This window comes from Mobula hypostoma, chromosome 2, assembly GCF_963921235.1.
Source record: "Mobula hypostoma chromosome 2, sMobHyp1.1, whole genome shotgun sequence".
NCBI classification, from domain to species: Eukaryota; Metazoa; Chordata; class Chondrichthyes; order Myliobatiformes; family Myliobatidae; genus Mobula; species Mobula hypostoma.
In genome coordinates, this window is record NC_086098.1 from 143,709,537 (window position 1) to 143,729,443 (window position 19,907).

A 19,907-nucleotide genomic window follows, 5' to 3' on the forward strand; every position below is an offset into this window, starting at 1 on the left:
CTTACTCAGTTCGTCTGCCCTATTACTACCTTGCCAGCATCATTTTTCCAGCGGCCTGATATCTATTTTCGCCTCTCTTTTGCACTCTATCTGAAAAAAATTGTATCTTCTGATATTATTGGCTAATTTAGCTTAATATTTTACCTTTTTGCTGCTTATGGCTTTTTTTGTTACCTTCTGTTTTTTAAAAGCTTCCCAATCCCCAGTAATGTTTGCTTTATTATGTACCTTCTCTTTTGCTTTTATAGTGGCTGCATCATCCTGCACTTTCTGGAATTGCTTCCAGAAACTCCAGCCATTCCTGCTGGTGTCCCTTTCCAGTCAGCTTTGGCCAACTCCTTTCTCATGCCTATGTAATTCCTTTTAGTCAACTGTAATATTAATGCGTTTGACTTCAGCTTCTTCCCCCTCTCAAAATGTAGGCTGAATTCTATCATATTCTGATCACTAGCCCCTAAGGCTTCCTTTACCTTAAGCTCACTGAACAAATCTAGTTCATTACACAACACCCAATCCAGGGTAGCTGATTCCAACAGTGAGCTCAATCACAAGCTGTTCTCAAAAGCTTCTCATAGGCATTCTACAAATTCTCTTTCTTGGGATCCAAAATCAGCATCAGCCTGATTTTCCCAATATACCTGTATATTGAAATCCCCCATGACCATTGTAATATTGCCCTTTTACCATGCATTTTCTATCTCTAGTTTTAATTTGTAGCCCACACCCTGGCTTCTGTTTGAAGGCCTCTATACAACTCCCATCGGGGTCCTTTTACCCTTGCAGTTCCTTAACTCTACGCACAATATTTTCCGATCCTATCTCACCTCTTTCTAAGGAATTGTTTTTTTTTTACCAACAGAGTCACAGCACCCCATCTGCTTATCTGCCAGTCCTTTTGATATAATGTGTATCGTTGAATGTTAAGCTCCTAACTATAATCTTCTTTTAACCACCACTCAGTGCTACCCACAGTGTCATCCCTGCCAATCTCTAACTGCGCTACAAGATCATCTACCTGATCCTGTATACTGCGTGTATTCAAATATAACACCTTCAGTCCTATATTCATCACCCTTTTTGATTTTGTCAGAGTCTGGGTATTCTGCAATAAGTAACTCCTCACAGACTTTGCAGCAACTAGAGGGCACATGTCTAGAATTTGATGGAATAGTTGAATTTACTTTAGTACTTGCATCCTTCATATACAAACCCCATTTCCAGAAAAGTTGGGATATTTTCCAAAATGCAATAAATAAACAAAAATCTGTGATATGTTAATTCACGTGAACCTTTATTTAACTAACAAAAGTACAAATAAAAGATTTTCAATAGTTTTACTGACCAACTTAATTGTATTTTGTAAATATCCACGAATTTAGAATTTGATGGCTACAACAAACTCAACAAAAGTTGGGACAGAGTTAAAATAAGATTGAAAAGTGCACAGAATATTCATGTAACACCGGTTTGGAAGACTCCACATTAAGCAGGCTAATTGGTAGCAGGTAAGGTATCATGACTGGGTATAAAAGTAGCGTCCATCAAAGGCTCAGTCTTTGCAAGCAAGGATGGGTCGTGGCTCACCCCTTTGTGCCAAAATTCGTGAGAGAATTGTTAGTTCAAAAGGAACATTTCTCAACGCAAGATCGGGAGTACTTTGGAAAACGGTTGTCACTCAAGACAGTCCGTCGCCGCATCCTGAAATACAATTTGAAACTGTATTACGCAAGGAGGAAATAATACATCAACTCTATGCAGAAACGCTGGCGAGTTCGCTGGGCCCGAGCTTATCTCAGATGGACCGAAAGACTGTGGAACCGTGTGCTGTGGTCAGATGAGTCCACATTTCAGCTAGTTTTCGGAAAAAACAGGCGTTGAATTCTCCGTGCCAAAGATGAAAACGACCATCCAGATTGTTATCAGCGAAAGGTGCGAAAGCCAGCATCATTGATGGTATGGGGGTGCATCAGTGCCCACAGCATGAGTGAGTTGCATGTATGTGAAGGTACCATTGACTCTGAGGCGTGTATTTGGATTTTAGAGAGACATATGTTGCCATCAAGGCGACGTCTCTTCCCGGGACGTCCATGCTTATTTCAGCAGGACAGTGCCAGACCACATTCTGCACGGGCTACAACAGCGTGGCTTTGTAGACACAGAGTGCGTGTGCTTGACTGGCCTGCTGCCAGTCCAGATCTATCTCCTGTTGAAAATGTATGGCGCATCATGAAGAGGAGAATTGGATAACGGAGGCCACGGACTGTTGAGCAGCTGAAGTCTTATATCAAGCAAGAATGGACAAAATTTCCAATTGCAAATCTAGTACAATTAGTATCCTCAGTTCCAAAATGATTAAAAAGTGTTATTAAAAGGAAAGGTGATGTAACACAATGGTAAACATGCCTCTGTCCCAACTTTTGTTGAGTGTGTTGCAGCCATCAAATTCAAAATTTGTATATGTTTACAAAATACAATTAAGTTGGTCAGTAAAACTATTGAAAATCTTTTCTTAGTACTTTTGTCAGTTAAATAAAGGTTCACGTGAATTAACATATTACAGATTTTTGTTTTTATTGCATTTTGGAAAATATCCCAACTTTTCTGGAAATGGGGTTTGTACATGAGTTTGTAGTTGGGGTGACTTGAGTCCCCAATGATCCTTTGTGCCCTTTCTACACACCAGTCTTTGTAAATGTCCTGAATAGTGGGAAGGTCACATCTACAGATCTGCTAAACTGTCCGCACCACTCTCTGCAGAGTCCTGCATTTGAGGGAAGTACAGTTCCCATACCAGGCAGTGATGCAGTCAGTCAGGATGCTCTCAATTATGCCTTTGTAGAAAGTTCTTAGGATTTGGGGGCCTGCACCAAACTTGTTCAACCGTCTGAGGTGAAAGAGGCACTGTTGTGCCTTTTTCACAGCCGCTATGTACAGACCATGTGAGATCCTTGGTGATGTTTATGCCAAGGAACTTAATGTTGTTCACCCTCTCAACCCCAGATCCATTGATGTCAATAGGGGCTAGATCTGTTTCCGTTCCTACTGTAGTCCACAACCAGCTCCTTTGTTTTTGCGACATTGAGGGAGAGGTTGTTTTCTTGACACCACTGTGTCAGGGTGATGACTGCTTCTCTGTAGGCTGCCTCATTATTATTTGAGATAAGGCCAATCAGCTTAGTGTCGTCAGCAAATTAGCAGATTGGAGCTGTGGGTGGTGACACAGTATTGGTAAGAACAGAGAGTAAAGGAGGGGGCTTAGTACATGCCCTGAGGAGCACTTGTGTTGAGGGTCAGAGGTGAGGGAGCCCACTCTTACCACCTGCCAGGAAGTCCAGGATCCAGCTACACAAGGCAGGGTGAAGGCTGAGGTCTCTGAGCTTTGTGTTGAGCCTGGAGGGAATTATGGTGTTGAATGCTGAACTGTAGTCCAAGAATGGCATTCTCACATAGGCATCCCTCTTCTTCAGATTTGTAAGGGGCGTGTGTAGAGCTGTGGCTATTGTGTCGTCTGTCGATTGGTTATGTCTTTAGGTAAATTGTAGGGGGTCCAATGTAGGTGGTAGCATGCTGCAGATGTAGTCCTTGACCAGCCATACAATATATTTGCTTATTATTGAGTTGAGTGCAACAGGATACCAGTTGTTCAGACATGTTACCTTGGTCTTTTTAGGTACAGGAACAATGGTGGATCTTTTGAAGCAGGAGGGCACTCTACGCTGGGAGAGGGAGAGATTAAAAATGTCTGTAAATACATCTGCCAGTTGTGCCATACACATCCTGAATACTCGACCTGGGACGCCATCCAGTCCTGCAGCCTTGCGACTGTTTAACCAAGTGCAGCTCCAGTAGCACTCCAAAAAAACCAGGAGAGACTGGTCAGATTTGAGTTCAGCATCTGTCAGCCTAAACCAGCGGTCCCCAACCAAGGGGTCCACAGATCCCTCGGTTAATGGTAGGAGTCCATGGCATAAAAAAGGTTGGGAACCCCTGGTCTTTAACGTTCATTCCTTCTACCACCACACAGCGGTAGCTACAATGTGTATTATTTTTACAGTGCATTGTAATTTCTCAATAGCTCTGTTTTAGCATCACTGCTCATCCCTTGATCACTACAACCTTGATGAATATGTGTAATAAGTACACTGGAACTGAATCTAACTTAGAAATAACTTCCCGTCCTTTGATCCTTGTTGAGTTGAAGTCCTAAAACTCTGTGTAATAGCATTGTGCAAGTACTTGTAGCAGAAGGACTGGTATAGTTAAAGGCAGTGGCTTGGCTTAACTTGGCCTCTGCAAATGAGAAAATCAGTAAACTGCACTGGCATTGCCAGCAAAGCTCTCACCATAAAGAATACAATGTAAAATAACAGTTGGACTTTTTAATTAGCAAGTAGACTTTTGCTAAGACAAACATTGAACAAATGCATTTTGGAAAAATTATTATTTTACAATGAGCATTTTTATTACATTTTACTAAAATGGTTATTGCAGTTGTTGTATTTATCCCTCTCTTCAAGACACGTTACTGCTTCCTGCACAGTGTGGTTCTCTGCTTAATTCTTACATTTTCTTCGGTGATGATAGATGTTACTACTCTGAAAAAGAGTAAATGAATAGTTTAAATACTGTAATAGAACGTATGACATGTAAATTACAGCAGTAAACTGTGACATTTGGTTTTAATTGCTATATCGATCCGTTGCACTACAAAGTGGTCGTTTACTGATTGCAGTATCACAGCTGTCTGGTATAAAATGCGAATTGTGTGCTTGGACGTCAGCTATTTTAGAACATATATTAATTAATGTTAATGAAGGGAACAAGTTTGCTGATGATACAAAGCTAACGAGGAAATCAGGCTGCAAGGAAGGTGCGCAGGTTCCACAATATGATGTAGAGAGGGAAAGCAAGATGGCAGCTGGATTATTATGGCTGCCAGATGTAAGGATGCCTGCTTTAGTAAAAAGAACTGAAAAACAGAATACTTTTGAAATAGAGATTAAATATTCAAGTTTACTTGCAACAGAGATTTACTGTAGTGATTTCTAGGAGGAGAGGACTGTTCATGAGGAAAGGTCCAGTAGAATGAACCAACCTGTTTTCTCTGAAATTCGTAAGAACAATAGTGGATCTTATTGAAGCATTAGATTCTGAATGAGCCTGACAAAATGGGTGAAGTGGATGGTCCAAAACTTTGTATAACTTCAGTATAAGTGATAAAGCATTTGGAATTGAGGTCTGGAGTTTCATTATTCAGAGGGTTGTGAATCTTTGAAAATCTATTCACAAAAGGCTGAGTGGAGAAAAGTGCATCTGGGAATCGTGCAGGAAAGGAACTAAGGCAGATCAGCTTTGATATTGTTGAATGATGGAGCAGGCTCCAAATCACTTTCTCAGCTTTAATGTATATCATTTCAGCGTTTTTTTTTTGGTGATTTACACACATAACAGTGCATTCCAAAAGTGTTGATTGACCACTGTAAATTGCTGCTGATGTGTAGGTGAGTAGTAAAAGCTGGGGAGGCGCGAGTTGATAGAAATATAGGGAAAATAAAATTGTTCCTCCGCAGTCTGTCCCAATTGCCTGTGCATTTGCCTTTGTACTGTGAATCTGTGACTGCATCCACTTCCTCTGGCAGTTCCTTCCATGTATCTAGCTCTCATTTTGTGGAAATATACTTCTCAGATCCCCTTTAGATTGTTCCCTTCTTTCCTTAAACCTGAGCCCTTCAGGTTTAGATTTGCCTAGCCTGGGATAACAACTGTGGCCATCCACTTTATCCATGCCCCTCCTATTTTATAAATAAGTTTACACCACAGCCTCATTCAATCAAGGAAAAAAGCCCCAACCTATCTATTCTACCTTATATCACAAACCCTCCAATCCCAACAGCATCTTTATGGTTTAATACTTGATGGTCAGTGTGGGCAGGTTTCCTTTCTGTAAATCCCTATAACTTTATCCTCAATCTAGAAATGTGCCTTTTGTAGAGAATTCTCTTCTGAGCATTGCTAATATTCCAATTTATACGTTTTGATTTCATGCCTTATTGACCTCTAAGCTTTGCAAATATAAAGCATAAAATTAGAGGAACAAAGATTTCCATGTCTTTCTGTCTTCTGGTTTTGTGGATGTCTGTGAAGAGCAAGAATTTCAGGTTGTGTATTGTATATATTCTGTGATATTAAATGGAACTATTGAATTATCAAAATAGTTATCAGTTCTAATTACAGAGTGGCCTGCATTAATTCTTAATTCGTGTAGGAAAGTTTTCAGCATTGATGCAAATTGCTGGTAGACTGCTTCTGTAAGATTCTAAAGTACAAAAAAAAATCTTATTTTAAATCCTTTGTCATCTGAAACTGATATTGGAAAATCTGTTCCAGGTATCATTTATCACTGTGATCTCACTAAAGATAACTTGGAACCAAGAATTTTCAGAGAAGTGACAGTGAAGGGATTTAATCCGTCTGATTACCAGACTGTTCAGGTAAGTAGTATTTTCATATTTTTCAGTACTTATTTTAACATGTTTCTCTTAATGTCATCATGGATGCACACCGACCCTGTGTGTAGGAGTTTCTGTCCGTGTCCCCACTCAGTTGATGAGTATACTCAGAAAAAAAGATCAATGAATATTTACGCAGTCAGAGAATCCAAGAAAGATTGCTTAGTTGTGGGAAATTAATGTTGAGGTAAGAGAAGCCAAATTGTTGCCTCATTTCTTATGTTCATCCATTAAAAGCCATCACTTGCTGTACTTATTTGTTCAATTAGTTTGTGTATTGGCTCTAAACCAATAATTGATTTATTCCTCCTAAATTCTGTACTTCTATAATTTTTCTTCCAAAGTCCACGATTTTGCATTTTCTCTCGCATTCCATCTGCTTTGTCCTTGTCTATTTATTTAACTTATCAATAATGCTGAAGCCTCTCTTCAATCTCCTTTTGATCCATGCTAGCAGTTTATTAAACTATTAATACATTTGGATATAAACACAGTAGCCTCTTAGTGGATTGTGGCCGCAGCATCAATCCCTGCAATACTAAGTCTCCCAACCTGTATTTTTTTTTTTGTTGATTAACCAGTCCTCAATCATACCAATATAAACTCCCATTGCTGTGTAAAGTAGCTTTACTTAATACGCTATAACCCATCTGATGGTCTTAAGGTACACCATATTCATTAGTTTTCTCTTAAATCCTTCCCGAATTAAAACATCATAAATATAATTTCCCACGTATGTCAATGCTACCGAGTTGTATCATTTTACATCTGCCACAATTCTACTGGATGAGAGCCTTTGCATCCATTAAAGTAAACTAATTTTCACTGTGAGTGAAATAGATGCAGGTCCAGTTGATATTTAGCATTATTCATATCATGACTGTGTAGGTGGAAGAAGCTGACTTGTTTAGATTTGGTTGAAGTTAAGTAGCAGCACAGTAATCAGCAGGATTGTCTGAATCTTTGCCTGGAAGTCTTTCTGACAGCTGATTATGCTGCTAAGCCATGATTCCTCCTGTCGTTGCCTGACTCCTCTCTCTCTGTAACATGCATATTGACACTCCTTTGCTTTTCACATTGGAAGATTTCAATAAACAGTAGTTTACCTTTCTGCAAAAAGTAGCATAAAAGAAAGTATGTGAATGAATGTGTGTAAAGACAAAGGTGTAGTCTATTATGTACACCAAGATCATGCAGATGCTGGAAATCCAGAGGAAAACACACAAAATGATGGAGGAATTCAGCAGGTCAAACAGCATCTATGGAAATGAATAAACAGTTGACGTTTTGGGGTGAGACCCTTCATCAGGACTGGAAAGGAAGGGGAAAGATGCCAAAATAGTGTGGTGGGGGGGGAGGAGGAGGACAAACTAGAAGATGATAGGTGAAGCCAGATGGGTGGTATGGGGAGATGAAATATGAAGTTGGGAAGTGATAGCTGGAAAAAGCAAAGGGTTGGAGAAGAAGGAACCTGATGGGAGAGGAGAGTGAATCATGGGAGAAAGGAAAAGAGGAGGGGTCCCAGGAGGAAGTGATAGCCAGGTGAAGAGGAGAGGTAAGACCTCAGAGTGGGAAATGAAGAAATGGGAGGGGAAAATTACCAGAAGTTGGAAAAATTGATGTTCATGCCATCAGATTGGAGGCTGCGTGGACAGTTTATTATGTGCAGTGTGTGAGGAAAAGACTAAGAATTAAGAATAAAAAGAGACCTCTTCAGAGACATTGCATCTGTACTCTCAGTGCACAAGTTTATATCTGTTGCTCGAAATTCAGAGATAACATGCTGACTGCACTCAAGAACATGCTCTCTTGAGAAGGCCAGACATCCACTGAAGAGCAAATGATTAAAGGCTTTCATGAAGTATCATTCACTTGCTGCTATGTTGTAGATGAGCTTAGGTACTAAATCCTTACCCAGAAAAATAGGAGTGGCATGTTTCAACGGGCCCAACTCTGACACAAACACTTTGACCTCCTCCATTTATAAAATCAGCTCGTTTTCATTGATACTTCCTAACCAGTACTGAGCATAATACAAAAAAAGCCATGATAAACTGCACTAGCAGTAACTGGAGTCCTCCATTCTGTGACTAAGTCTTCAGATGTCAAAGCTCCTGGAAGTCACTTGTCAGAATCATTTCAAGATGCTTATATCAGTGTCACCAGTCTTCCATCCACCTTTCTCACAAGGAGGAAGAACCTTGTGAGAATGCTACATTTGTTAATAAGTTATTACATTCAGAGGCTTGGACCTTGACCACATGTGTTCAAGTTTAATTATGGTAATTTAGGATTATAAACTGGAGCAAGTAAAGTAGTCATTTGCAAAAGTGGTTTTGAATTTAATGGGTTAGAAAAGGATTGGGTTGGGGGGGACAGAGATGCGTCTCGACCAAAGGAGGTGTGAGGTGCTCCTTTCCTCCAGCAGCCTGCAGGTGACCCTTGGGCAAGGTTAGCACCATCTGCTTAGCACCCCCTGCCCCCCTCCCAACCATCCGATCAGGGTCACGTGAAGCCATGGGAGCATGTGGTGGTGCATGTCGTATGAGCGGCTGGTGCATATAAGGTGTGATCACAATTCTGTCTCCTTTACCATAGCATTGGAGAGCGATAGGAACAGACAAGTTAGGAAAGTGTTTAATTGGAGTAAGGGGAAATATGAAGCTATCAGGCAGGAACTTGGAAGCATAAATTGGGAACAGATGTTCTCAGAAATGTGGCAAATGTTCAGGGGATATTTGCGTGGCGTTTTGCGTAGGTACGTTCCAATGAGATGGAAGGATGGTAGGGTACAGGGACCGTTGTGTACAGAGGCTGTTGTAATTCTAGTCAAGAAGAAAAGAAGAGCTTACAAAAGGTTCAAAAAAGCTTGGTAATGATAGAGATCTAGAAGATTATAAGGTTAGCAGGAAGCAGTTTAAGAATGAAATTAGAGCCAAAGGGGGCCATGAGAAGGCCTTGGCAGGCAGGATTAAGGAAAACCCCAAGGCATTCTACAAGTATGTGAAGAGCAAGAAGATAAGACATGAGAGAATAGGACCAATCAAGTGTGACAATGGAACCGGACGAGATAGCAGAGCTACTTAATAAATACTTTGCTTCAGTATTCACTACGGAAAAGGATCTTGGTGATTGTAGGGATCACTTACAGTGGACTGAAAAGCTTGAGCATATAGTCATTAAGAAAGAGGATGTGCTGGAGCTTTTGGAAAGCATCAAGTTGGATAAGTCACTGGGACCAGACGAGATGTTCCCCAGGCTACTGTGGGAGGTGAGGGAAGAGATTGCTGAGCCTCTGGCCATCAGCTTTGCATCATCAATGGGGACAGGAGAGGTTCCGGAGGATTGGAGGTTTGCGGATGTTGTTCCCTTATTCAAGAAAGGAAGTAGAGATAGCCCAGGAAATTATAGACCAGTGAGTCTTACTTCAGTGGTTGGTAAGTTGATGGAGAAGATCCTGAGAGGCAGGATTTATGAACATTTGGAGAGGCATAATATGATTAGGAATAATCAGCATGGCTTTGTCAAAGGCAGGTCATGCCTTACAAGCCTAATTGAATTTTTTGAGGACATGACTAAACACATTGATGAAGGTAGCGCAGTAGATGTAGTATTATATAGATTTCAACGAGGCATTTGATAAGGTACGCCATGCTAGGCTTATCGAGAAAGTCAGGAGGCATGGGATCCAAGGGGACATTGCTTTGTGGATCCAGAATTGGATTGCCCACAGAAGGCAAAGAGTGGTTATCGATGGATCATACTCTGCATGGAGGCCGGTGACCAGTGGTGTGCCTCAGGGATCTGTTCTGGGAACCCTTCTTTTCATGATTTTTATAAATGACCTAGATGAGGAAGTGGAGGGGTGGGTTAGTAAATTTGCTGATGACACAAAGGTTGGATGTGTTGTAGATAGTGTGGAGGGCTGTCAGAGGTTACAACGGGACATTGATAGGATGCAAAACTGGGCTGAGGAGTGATAGATGGAGTTCAACCCAGGTAAGTGTGAGGTGGTTCATTTTGGTAGGTCAAATATGATGGCAGAATATAGTATTAATAGTAAGACTCTTGGCGGTGTGCAGGATCAGAGGGATCTTGTGGTCCGAGTCCATAGGACACTCAAAGCTGCTGCACAGGTTGACTCTGTGGTTAAGAAGGCATATGGTGCATTGGCCTTCATCAACCGTGAGATTGAGTTTAAGAGCCGAGAGGTAATGTTACAGCTATATAGGACCCTGGTTAGATCCCACTTGGAGTACTGTGCTCAGTTCCGGTCACCTCACTACAGGAAGGATGTGGAAACTATAGAAAGGGTGCAGAGGAGATTTACAAGGATGTTGCCTGGATTGGGGAGCATGCCTTATGAGAATATGTTGAGTGAACTCGGCTTTTTCTTCTTGGAGCGACAGAGGATGAGAGGTGACCTGATAGAGCTGCTTAAGATGATGAGAGGCATTGATCGTGTGGATAGTCAAAGGCTTTTTCCCAGGACTGAAATAGCTAACATGAGAGGGCACAGTTTTAAGGTGCTTGGAAGTAGGTACAGAGGAAATATCAAGGGTAAGCTTTTTAAGCAGAGAGTGGTGAGTGCGTGGAATGGGCTGCCGGTGACGGTGGTGGAGGCAGATATGATAGGGTCTTTTAAAAGACTCCTGGATAGGTACATGGAGCTTAGAAAAATAGAAGGTTATGGGTAACCCTAGGTAATTTCTAAAGTAAGTACATGTTCGGTTGAGCATTGTGGGCCGAAGGGCCTGTATTGTGCTGTAGGTTTTCTATGTTTCTATATCTCAAGTCCTGGTTATCCAACTGCTGACACCAGGCAAACAATCTCTGAAGAGTATTGATAATGGCTGAGGTCACCCGTCTTGTAAAGACATGGCCCAGAAGAGGGCAATGGCAAACCACTTCTGTAGAAAAAATTACTAAGGTAAATCACGGTCATTGACCATAATCGCCCACATCATATGACACAGTAGATAATGATGATAGTGTTAATGAGGAAATGTATGCTATATGTGTCTCTAAATCCACAGCTCTGTGGCTGACTCCTTACTGACCAAAAAGTGACTAGTAAGCCAAACAATTAAGATGACATTTAGCAAATGGGCAAGAAATGCTGCCGTTGATGGCAGAGTCCATATACTATGAACAATAAAATAAGCTTGTAATAATTCCATTCAGAATTAAATTTTAATACCCAGCTATTTTATTTTTAGAACAGCATCAAAATAATTGAAATTGAGATGGGCTAAATATTTTCAATTGTTTTATTGAAAATTTGCAAGATTAGTAAGATTTATGGATAAGGCATTAAGACAATTAGGGAGTGCTGCTCTACCAATTGTTTCCTGGTCTGTCCAGCTAATAACATTCTCTTTGTCTTACAACACTGAAATGGCCTTCAGCCCAACTCACCCTGACCAACGAAGGTGTCTTTGATCTATTCGCACTCTACTTTGTTAGCCCCATGTCCCCCTCAATGTTTCTTATCCATATTTCTGTCTAAATGTCTTCAACCATAACCACTTCTGCAGCTTTTTACATATTAAATGAATCAGAATCAGGTTTATTATCGCTGTCATATATTGAGAAATATGTTTTGTGGCAGTACAAAAAATTACTTCTGGTTACAATAAAAATAAATAAATAAACCAAAAAAAAAGAGGGGGCAGTGAGGTAATGTTTGTGAGTTCATGGACTGTTCAGAAACCTGACTGCAGAGGGAAATAACCTGTTCCTAAAACATTGAGTGTGAGTCTTCAGGCTGCTGTACCTCCTCCCCAATGGTAAGAATGAGAATAGGGCATGGATAGTGAGGAACCTTAATGATGGATGCTGCATTCTCGAGGCACTGCTTTTCGGAGATATGTTCGATGGTGAGGTGGCTTGTGGTCATGATGAGTGGAACTGCCTGAATCCACTCTGCAGCCTCTTTCAATGGTGCTCCAACCACCACCTGCATGAAAAACATAAAACTATAAGATAGAGGAGCAGAATTGGACCACTTGGCCCATCGAGTTTGTTCCACCATTTCATCATGGCTGCTCCAATTTTCCTGTCAGCCCCAATCTCCTGCCTTCTCCTCGTATTCCTTCATGCCCTGACCCATCGAGAATCTGTCCACCTCTTCCTTAAATGTACATAAAGACTTGGCCTGCACAGTTGACTGTGGCTGAGAATTCCACAGATTCACCACCCTCTGGCTAAAGAAATTGCTCCTCATCTCTGTTCTAAAATGATGCCCTTCTATTCTGAGGCTGTGTCCTCTGGTCTTAAACTCTCCCACCACAGGAAACATCATCTCCACATTCAGTACTCCAAGTGAGACCTCACCAGTGCTATATACAGTTTCAACATTACATCCTTCATTTTATATTCTAGTCCTCTTGAAGTGAACAATAACATTGCATTTGCCTTCATCACCACAGACTCAATCTGCAAATTAACCTTTAGGGAATCCTGCACAAGGACTCCCAAATTGTTTTGCACCTCAGATCTTTCTATTTTCTCTCCATTTAGAAAATAGTCAACCCTTTCATTTCTTCTACCAAAGTGCATGACCACACATTTCCTGACATTGTATTCCACCTGTCATTTCTTTGCCCATTCTCCTAACCTGTCCAAGTCCTTCTGTAGCCTTTCTACTTCCTCAAAACTACCTGCCCCTCCACCTATCTTCATATTGTTTACAAACTTGGCAACAAAACCATCAATTCCATTATCAAAATCATTGACATATTGCATCTGATTGCATCTCACTGGCTACGTCAGCTTCTGTGTGGATACTGTAATACCATCCAGGACGGTTCACTGCTTCCCTAATAACAAACCATGGGTCACCAGTGGTCTAAAGGCTCTTCTCAACCACAAAAAGAGAGCCTTTAGATCAGGAGACAGGGAGGAATTGGAACATGCAGAGGGAGCTCAAGGAGAAGATCAAGGTGGCTAAAGAGGAAGACAGGCGAGAGTTGGAGAACAAGCTTGGGCAGAGTAGCACACGGGAGGTGTGGAGAGGCATGGAGAACATCACTGGCTTTAACCAGCCTAGTTGTAGCGGCTCGGAATGCAGCCGTGAATGGGCTAATGAGGTAAATCAATTCTTGGATATGTTGGACAATTGCCCTCCTGTTCACACGCCCCTCAGCACACCAGCCTTGGTGCTGAGGCACCCAATGTTCCCACAGCACTAATGCCTCCCCTCCTTCCTCCTCTCACCTTCAGTTCATATGGATGAACCACCACTGTCTACATCCCCTCTTTGCCCTGCAGCTATCATCCCCACCTCCACATACCAACTGCTATCCTCCCGATCTTCACCTCCCCCAGTCTCCATCTTCCACCAACTCCCCGGTGATTATGGACTCACCTTCACTACTGAGCAGCTAAGAAGGGCCTTGGGACGGCAAAGCATTGGGACTGGATGGTGTGAACCCCAAGGTCCTGAAAAAGTGTTCTGAGCAGCTGTGTGGAGTTCTCCAGCGCATTGTCAATCTGAGTCTCAGCCTGGAAAGGGTCCCAACTATGAGGAAAACATCATGTGTGGTCAAGAAGGGCCATCTGAAAGTCTTGAACAACAACCGTCCAGTGGCCCTGACCTCACACATCATGAAGACCTTAGAGTGGCTGGTCCTGGCTCACCCCCAGGGCCTAGTCAGATCAGCCCTTGGTCCCCTGCAGTTTGCCTACCAGGAGCACATTGGAGTCTATGATGTTGCCATCTACCTGCTGAACAGAGCCTACTCCCATTTGGATAATCAGGGCAGCACTGTGAGGATCTTGTTTTTTGATTTCTCCAGTGCCTTCAATAGCAAACAGCCTTCATTCCTGGGGGAAAAGCTTCGTTCAATACAGGTTGTCATTTCCATTGTGTCCTGGATAACGGACTACCTGACTGGCAGACCACAGCTTGTGTGGCTTCAGAACTGTGACAGACACGACTATAAGCAGAACTGGGGCCCCACAAGGGACTGTATTGGCTCCCTTCCTGTTTACCCTGTATACGGCGGACTTTGGACACAACAATAAATCAGGTCATCTGCAGAAATTCTCTGATGACTTAGCAATAGTTGAGTGTATAAAGGGAGGATGTGAGGATGAATACAGGGCCTCAGTGGAAGACTTTGTCAAATGGTGCAAGCTGAATCATCTGCAGCTCAACATCAGTAAGACAAAGGAGGTGGTGATGGACTTTAGGAAGACTAAGCCCACACTGTTTCCTGTTACTATTGACGGTGAGGATGTAGATGTGCTGAGGACCTACAAATACCTGGGGTGCACCTGGATTACAAGCTCTAGTGGAGCACCAACACAGAGGCTGTCTACAAGAAGGGCCAGAGTTGCCTCTACTTCTTCAGGAGACAGGTCCTTTGGAGTGTGCCAGACTCTCCTTCACAAGTTCTACCAATCTGTTGTCACCAGTACAATTTTTTATGCGATGGTGTGCTGGGGTGATGGTATCAACACAAGTGATGCCAACAGGCTCAATAAACTGATTAGAAAGGCTGGCTCTGTAACATGAGTCAAACTGGACACACTGGAGGTCGTGGTAGGACAAATAACCAATCCTGGCAATTCTGGACAATGTTTCTCACCTTCTGCATGCCACCTTGACTGAACAGAGAAACACTTTTAGTAATAGACTAAAACAACTGCTGCTCCAAAGAGCACTAAATGAGATCATTCTTGCCCTCAGCCATTGGGCTATATAGTGGGTCAGCCTGTAGCCGGGGAAGTGATAACCTCCCTCCTGTTAGATTGTTGGTGGTCACTTATTTTTTTTTATGTTTGCTTCTCTTCTAATATTTGTATATCTGTGCACTTGTGCTGCTACTTTAACACTGTAATTTCCTTTGGGATCAATAAAATATCTATCTATATAACATAAAAAGAATCAGTCTCACACAGATGCCTGTGGAACACCACTAGTCACTGACAGCCAGCCAGAAAAGGCTCCCTTTATTCCCACTCTTTGCTTCTTGCCAATCAGCCACTGCTTTATCCATGCTAGAATCTTTTCTGTAATATCATGGAGCTCGTAGCTTGTTAAGCAGCCTCATGTGTGGCACCTTATCAAAGGCCTCCTGAAAATCCAAGTACACAGCATCAACTGATTCTCCTTTGTTATCGTGCTTTTTATTTCTTCAAAGAATTAAAACAGGTTTGTCAGGCAAGATTTTCCCTTGAGGAAGCCATGCTGACTGTGACCTATTTTATCATGTGCCTCCACGTTCCCTGAGACCTCATCCTTAATAAGCAGCTTCAATATCATCTCAAAATTCGTGATGAATTTAGTCATATTATGATCACTTGCCCCGAAGGGTTCTTTTACCTTCAGCTCTCTAATCTATTCTGTTTCATTGCACAACACCCAGTCTAGAATAGCTGATCACCTAGTGGGCTCTACCACGAGCTGCTCTAAAAAAACCATCATGTTGGCACTCTAGAAATCCCCCTCGTGGAATCCAGCACCAACCTGATTTTCCCAATCTACTTGCGTATTGAAGTCCCCTGTAACTATGGTATTTTCTATCTCCCATTGTAATTTGTAGATCACATCCGTACTACTGTTTCTGGATCTATATACAATTCCCATCAGTGTCCTTTTTACCCTTGCAGTTCCTTAGCTCTATCCACAATGATTCAACACCTTCTGACCCTAGGTCACCTCATTCTAATGGTTTAATTTCATTTTTCACCAACAGAGCAATGCCACCTATGCCTTCCTACCTGTCCTTTCAATACAATGTGTATCCTTGGACATAAGCTCCCAGCTGTAATCTTCTCTCAGCCATGATGCAGTGATGCCTACATCATATCTGCCAATTTGCAACTGTGCTGCAAGTTCATCTACCTTATTCCATATACTGCATGCATTCAGTCGTGCGTTCACCCTTTTCAATCTTGTCCGCCTTTTACATTACAACTCATCCTGTTAACTGCAATTTTCTCCTATCAACAGCCTCTACTCACTACACATTGTCTCTGTAAACCAGCTACCTCATCTTCAGCACTATTATCTGCCTTTCCTATGATACTTTTTGCATTGAAATATAGGCAGTTTAGGACACTAGTCACACCATGCTCAACTTTTTGATTCCTAACTTTGTCAGAGGTTTCACTAACATCTGCCTCCATGAACTCTCCACTAACTGTTCTGACACTCTGATTCCTATCTCCCTGCGACTCTAGTTTATACCCCAGTGTGCAGCATCAACAAACCTTCCTGCTGGGTTATTAGACCCACTTGGGTTCTTTTTAAGTCTATGACTTCTAGTTTTAGATTCCCGTGTACTGGGTAAAGTACTTATAGCTTCTCACCTTCATCCATTTCTTTTTTTAGCATGCCTTTTTTTAAATCTGTTTTAGCCTTTGCATAATTGTCCAAATAAACTACAAGCAAACTTCAAAACAATGAAGATACATTAATCTTCAAAATACAGATGGTAGCCTCTATAATGATGCAGTTAGTTACCAATATTAATGTGTCTTGAATTGTATGTCAGCAGAACTAGCTAAGGATGGAGAGCTTTCTTTCCCTTTGTGAAAATAGTTGGACTTTTACAATTATCTGCAACTTTTTAATTACCTATTACTTAAATGGATATTTTATCTATTTTAACATAAATTTCCCAGGTATCATTGTGTGATTGAATTTGTGCTTATTGTTCATCCATTTCTCTTGGATTGTTAGTCTGATTACTAAACCTGTGCTAAAGTAGCTTAGTTTATTACTGACCGTACTTGCCCCTGTTAAAATCTTGTCAGGATATAAATACCATATGTGAAAGTACTTGAAATGGAAATAGGCCGGATGGCTTTGATATTAATATTAATTCGTTCAATTGACTTCCAGAAAGTGTATGTACATTTGCAAAGAAAAAATTGTGAACCCTTTGCAATTACCTGGTTTCCTGCATTAATTACTCATAAAATGTGGTTTATTTCAATACAAGGAGTATTGCTGGAAAAGCGGTTGAGCTTAGAGCATGGATTATGACATTGGTGCCATTGGTGAGACTTAGTTGTAGGGGGATGTGCAGGACGGGCAGCTTCCACTAGCTGCAGGACTTTTGCCAAGTCTTGTTATTTTAGATGTGATAGAGCAGGAGGGATTAAGGGGGAAAGTGTGGCATTGCTTAGCAGGGAAAATGTCGTGGCAGTACTCAGACTTGAGAGCATATCTACTGAGGCTATATAAAAAATAGAACAGTATAGCACAGGAGTAGGCCCTTCAGCCCTCAGTGTCGTGCCATACTGAATAAATTAATAGTCAAATAACTAACTAAACTAATCCCTTATGTCTACACCATATCCATACCCTTCCATTGTGGAGGTCTTTTAAACACCTTCCACATGTTGTGGACGTGCCCAAAAACAGTTGATCCCAATTAACTCTCCCTAGTTCCTGCCTAATGGTCTCGTAATTAGATTTGCTTCTATTTAATACTCTCCTGCAAGGTCCATACTTATCCTTATCTGTAGCTATCTTAAACCTTGAGTTGTGATTGCTGTTTCATAACGGCTCATCCACTGAAAGATCGATCGCCTGGCCAGTCTCTGTAAAGGCCACAATATCATGTTTCCATGTTCTGATCCATGTTCAAAGTTTTTAAAGAAAAGAAAATCTGCAGACGCTGGAAACCCAAGCAATACCCACAAAATGCTGGAGGAACTCAGCAGGCCAGGTAGCATCTATGGAAAGAGTATTGTAAATGATTCAGGCCGAAACTCTTTGGCAGGACTCAAAGTTCATCACCTTTACCCATAATGTTCCTTGTATTAAAATACACATACTTAAAAGTATCTGTCCAATCGTATTTAGTTTTTTGCTCCTGCCTGTTTTGACTGGTCCTGACATTTACCTTCCTGTCCATCCCTCCACTTTCTGACCTGGTGCTCTGATCCCCATCTCCCACCCCCGCCAAACTGAATTAAACCCTTCCGAATAGCACTTGTAAACCTCCTGGCCGGGTTATTGGTTCCCCTCCAGTTTAGCTGCAACCTGTCCCTCTTGTACAGATCATCTCTGTTGCAGAATTTGTTCCAATGATCCAAAAATCTGAAACCCTGCCCCTGCACCAGTTCCTCAGCCACTCATTCATCTGTACTGTCATCCTATTCCTGCCCTGTCTAGCACATGGCACTGGCAGTAATCCAGAGGTTACTACCTTGGAGGTCTTGCTCGTCAGCCTCTTCCCTAACTCCCTATACCTCTTCCCCATTTCTACCTATGTCATTGGTGCCAATGTGCACCGTAATCTCTTGCTGCTCACTCTCTCCCTTGAGAATTTTCTGCAGCCGCTCTAAGACATCTTGGACCCTGGCACCTGGGAGGCAACTCTTCATCCCAGCATCTCTTTTCTGGCCATAAAATTTCCACTCCAACCCCCTATCAAGTCTCCTATCACTATCACTCTGACTTTACCCTTCACTGCTGAGTCTCAGAGTTGGCCACAGTGCCATTAGTCTGGCTGCTGCTATGTTTTGGTAGGTCATCCACCACCCCCCCCCCCCTCCAGTATCCAAAGGAGTAAACTTGTTGCTGAGGGGAATGGCCACAGGGGAACCCTGCACTGACTGCTTACTCCCCTTACTTCTCCTAGTGGTCACCAGCCTACTATCTGAACCCTACATTCTGGACGTGACCACCTCAGTAAAAGTTTCATCTGAGGTTTTCAGCATCCCGGATGGTCTGAGTAAATCCAGCTCCTGCTCCAATTCCTTGACCTTGTCAATCAGGAGCTGAAGTTGAGTGGACTTCCTGCAGATATAATCATCAGTGCAACTGCTAGGTACCCCAAAGTCCCACATGTTACCGAAGGAGCATTCAACCACTGTAACCATCCTGCCTACACTGAACTAAGTTCAAAGTAAATTTATTATTAAGGTACATGTATATCACCATATACAACCCTGAGATTCATTTTCTTGTGGGCACAGTCAATAAATTCATAATAGAATATCATCCATAACAGAATCAGTGAAAGCCCACACTAACTTGGGCATTTGTCCAGTGTGCAAAAGATGACAAACTGTGCAAATACAAAAAGAAAAAAAAAATAGTAAAGTAAGCAATAAATATCAAGAATGAGGTGAATAGTCCTTGAAAGTGAGTTGTGTTTAGTGGGAACAGTTTTGTGATGGAATGAGTGAAGTTGAATGAAGTTATCCCCTTTGGTTCAAGCACCTGAGAGTTGAGTGGTAATAACTGTTCCTCAACATGGTGCTGCAGGTCCTAAGGCTCCTGTACCACCTTCCTGATGGCAGCAGTAAGAAGAGAGCATGTCCTGGATGGTGGGAGGCCTTGATGATGGATACTGTTTTCCTGCTATAGCAGTCCTTGTACATGTGCTCAATGGTGGGGAGGACTTTACCCGTGATGGACTCGGCAATATA

The 19,907-nt window shown here is 42.0% G+C and overlaps 1 protein-coding gene across 1 annotated transcript in view; it reads left to right on the forward strand.

Annotated features, from left to right (window-relative positions):
- LOC134342547 (prolyl endopeptidase-like) overlaps positions 1-19,907 on the forward strand; it is a 182,915-nt gene that overhangs the window by 86,948 nt on the left and 76,060 nt on the right. Inside the window, exon 10 of the mRNA XM_063040827.1 lies at positions 6,388-6,491. Within this exon, the coding sequence (XP_062896897.1) occupies positions 6,388-6,491 (104 nt within the window). The remainder of the gene's footprint in view (positions 1-6,387; positions 6,492-19,907) is intronic.